The following is a 3,744-nucleotide window of genomic DNA, read 5'->3' on the forward strand; positions in this document are numbered from 1 at the left end:
TTGTTTCTCTTTAATTTGTTTGCCTTTTTTATTTTTTTTTATCTCCTAACTTCTTGCTAGCCTTGCTAGTTTTATTCATTATATATGCTTTTAGTTAAAAAAATTTGTTATTTTAATTATTATTAAGGATTTGTTTGATATCAAAGTAAATAAATAAGTGATGTAGAAACCCGTGCTAATAATATATGCATAATAATAATGTTTTTCTATAATTAAAGCTTCTAAAACTAGTGCTTAAGTAAATACGCGTGGCACGAGTCAATTAACGTGGTCCGAGGAATCCCAAGATCTCCGGAGCCATAAGCTTGGAGCCGATTAGTTGCTGACTCACTTTCGACTGTTGTGTCTTTGATTATTATACGAACAGATAACAACACTGTACTATTTGGATAACTTCCATCCTCGTTTCGGCGTTTCCTACTCATCGCCACGTCTTCATCCACAACCTCCGCTAATAAATCACCATCCCAAATCCCACATTCGTCAAAACATTAAAAATCTCACATTATTTTCCACACATCAATGGCGATTTCAGCTTCATCTTCCCTCTTCACTTTCCCTAATCTCCATGTCAACTCACACCCACCTTCAAAAACAACCGCAACCTCTGTCAGATTCACAAGAGCTCGAACTTCCGCTGTTTACACCACAGCAGAGAGGACTGCAACGGCGACGGAGACAAGTAGGTATTCCGGTAATGGTAGTCCGTCCTCGCTATATGAGCTGCTGGGGGTTGGAATCGGAGCTGATAGTGCAGAGGTGAAAGCGGCGTATCGGAGATTAGCGAGGGTTTTGCATCCTGATGTCGGAAGTTGTGACTCGTCGGCAGATGAGTTCATGAAAGTGCATTCGGCTTATGTTACTCTTTCAGATCCGGTAAAACGAGCGGCTTATGATCGGAGTCTGAAGCAGATTGCCGGCGGCTGTATGGGCCGGAGATGGGAGACCGACCAGTGTTGGTAATGCATCCTTGAATCTCGATCCTCGTTTTAGAGATCTTGAGCATGTAAATGTACATAGTAAAGTAGGTTCCACTTCATGAACCATTTTTATGATTCTTGTTAGATTTTGAAGGAACAGTGTTGGATTTTATAGATTAGGTTTTCATCTCTTCTTGCTGTTATTTCTTGATTGTTATTGTATGGCTTTCGGTATAAGAATGTGGTTCGTTCAAACGAGTGAACGACCATAAGTCATTTGAAAATATCACAAGAACAAAACTAGAGTCCATGGTTTTGTTTTTTAATTATCTTCTTCTCTAATAAATCAAAGTTTTTTTTTTTTTTTTTTTTTTTTTTTTTTTTTTTTTTTTTTTTTTTTTTTTTTTGCTATTTGTCACTCTTACATTAATTTGGACACATGTCATTTTTTGGTATTTTTGAATAATTTTTTTTTCCATTTGTCATTTTCTCCTTTTTTATCTTTTCTTAATTAACAATCAAATTTACACACAAATTACTAATTGCCTTAATTAAAAATAGCAATTATAATATTAGTACTTATATATTGTATTTAATATGTTTCCTTTTAAATTCAAATTTTAAATTTCAAATCTAAAATTTCAAATTTAAATAAATTTTTGTTTAAACATTTATATATATTTTTTGTTTTACCAAACCCGTATAACATATGGGTCTCACAACTAGTCTACTCTAATAAATGAAAGTTTTTTTGCCACTTGTCATACTCTAATTCAATTTGACACATGTAATTTTATAGTAATTTTAAATTAATTTTTATTCCACTTGTCATTTTATGGTTTTTTTATTTTATTAAATGTCAAATATTATTTAAATCTAATAATAAATGCATATCAATTTTATTAATGGACTTTCCTTCTAATTTCAAAATTACTAAATTAAAGTTTCATTTATTTCCTTTATTTATTTATTTAAATTATTTGTTTAAATTTAAAAGAGAAAAAAAAAACACTTTAATTTTTTTAATTCAATTTTCACTTTTCTTATAAATTCAAACTTTTCAAATATTTTGAATTTATATTAATTTTTTTTAAATAAACTCATGTGATACATGTGTCTCACACCTAGTATATAATGTAATGATCTTTAAAAACTGCATGGAAAAAACTTTATATATTTAGAAAAATTATAAAGAGAATCATAAAATTAAATTTGCAAAAAGTTTGAAGTGGTTTTTGCTCCATCAATTATACGGTTAGATTCGAATATATTGGATGTTATCGGATTGTATATCCAAATTGTTTATTAGTTTATTAAGATTAAAATACATTAAAAAGTGTTTATTAATTTAGGAAGACTTTGAGATATATCCTTATTAAACATCTAAATATTGTACCTAAATTTTAAATATTATATTTGTCCTTAATGTATTAAAATATGAGATTTGCTGAAATCTATTTTTTAAATAGGTTTTATTATTTAATAATCCAATTTTACAATTTAAAATCATTGAAAATGAAACAAATAACTAAATGGACAATAATACCATACCTTCAAAATTGCATGAATCCTTTTAATTACTTGCTGTCATGGGAGATTGAATCTTAGCGATCATCATCATAACATGTCGTCAACCTCTTTTTTTTTCTTCCTCACCTCTTCTTTGTTGCAAGTTGCTACGATTATCAGGTCAAAAGAGTGGCATCAAATAAGAGCATATAAAAGAAATCAACATTTTTTTCCTGAAATTCTGTAGGTCTTATGTTTGTGTTGGCTTCTAATTGAGGCAACCCATCATCTTCACTACACTCTAGCTCCTCACATTTCTGTGTGGTTAAAATGTTTTTCTCCACTATGGCCGATTTAAAGGTTTATGGCTTGCATTAATAAAACAAATTGCAAATAAGTATTTTTTTATTGAAGACTTTGATATCATTAATAAATAAACTAATTATTTTGGAGATTTTTGTAATGCTCTAACTTGTTCATGAAAAAGAACTTGAAAAACGACACAAGCCACTTTTCTTCAAGACTCAACATCCTCTTCTCTCCCACTATCGTTAACCACCACAAAACTACCTACAACATTGTACACTAATAATTCACAATTTGTATGGATTAATGTAGGAAATAACAATAAAAATTAATACATTTAATTGATTAAGTGAGCACATTACACCGACAATTACACAAATTAATAGATCAGATCCATCGAATTAAAGTCACTACACCAAAGCCAATCTTGTTGGCTCCTTTAATTCCAAGATTTTCATTCTTTTCATCTTTAAAAAACACATCCAGTTCACAATTATCATTTGAACTAACAAGCTGTAATCAAAACTAAAAAATAGGAAGCAAAAATTACATCTCACAATGATGTAAGCTCTACTGTATACGTATTACATATTAGTTCACAAAGAAAACCATAAAATTGATTTGAACCAATTAGTTCTAATCTCGTATTCTCAAATCAGAAATAGCAACAATCTTTCACATTTGAACAAAAAACTAGCAAGCAAAAGTTACATCTCGCAATGTTGGTGTAAGCTGTGTTGTATGCGTACTGCATGCTAATTCACTTGCATGTTAATTCACAAAGAAAACCATAAAACTTCCGTTTTTAGCCAATTGCATAAGAAATATGGTGAAAAGACCAAAAAAGATGCATATAGGTTAAGAAGATGATTGTAATAAGAATTAATCACACCAGGTAAAGCATAAGTCAATTTTGTTTTCTACTACTCATATAATCTTCATCTAATAACAACATTAGGGCAAAATCGAAGATTGAGAAGGTGCTAGAAGGAGGACGTCAGAATTACAT

The 3,744-nt window shown here is 30.0% G+C and overlaps 1 protein-coding gene across 1 annotated transcript; it reads left to right on the forward strand.

Moving 5' to 3' along the window:
• The first annotated feature begins 417 nt into the window (after positions 1–417).
• Positions 418–1,110, forward strand: LOC111917852 (chaperone protein dnaJ 11, chloroplastic). The gene has a single exon (XM_023913487.3). The coding sequence runs from the start codon at positions 523–525 to the stop codon at positions 961–963; it is 441 nt and encodes a 146-aa protein (XP_023769255.1). The 5' UTR covers positions 418–522; the 3' UTR covers positions 964–1,110.
• Positions 1,111–3,744: the final 2,634 nt, after the last annotated feature.

The sequence above is a fragment of the Lactuca sativa genome, chromosome 2, assembly GCF_002870075.4.
Source record: "Lactuca sativa cultivar Salinas chromosome 2, Lsat_Salinas_v11, whole genome shotgun sequence".
In the NCBI taxonomy this organism is placed as follows: Eukaryota; Viridiplantae; Streptophyta; class Magnoliopsida; order Asterales; family Asteraceae; genus Lactuca; species Lactuca sativa.

Excerpts from the sequence above, each read along its gene's own strand:
- LOC111917852 (XM_023913487.3), top strand. The coding sequence starts at position 523 with ATGGCGATTTCAGCTTCATCTTCCCTCTTCACTTTCCCTAATCTCCAT.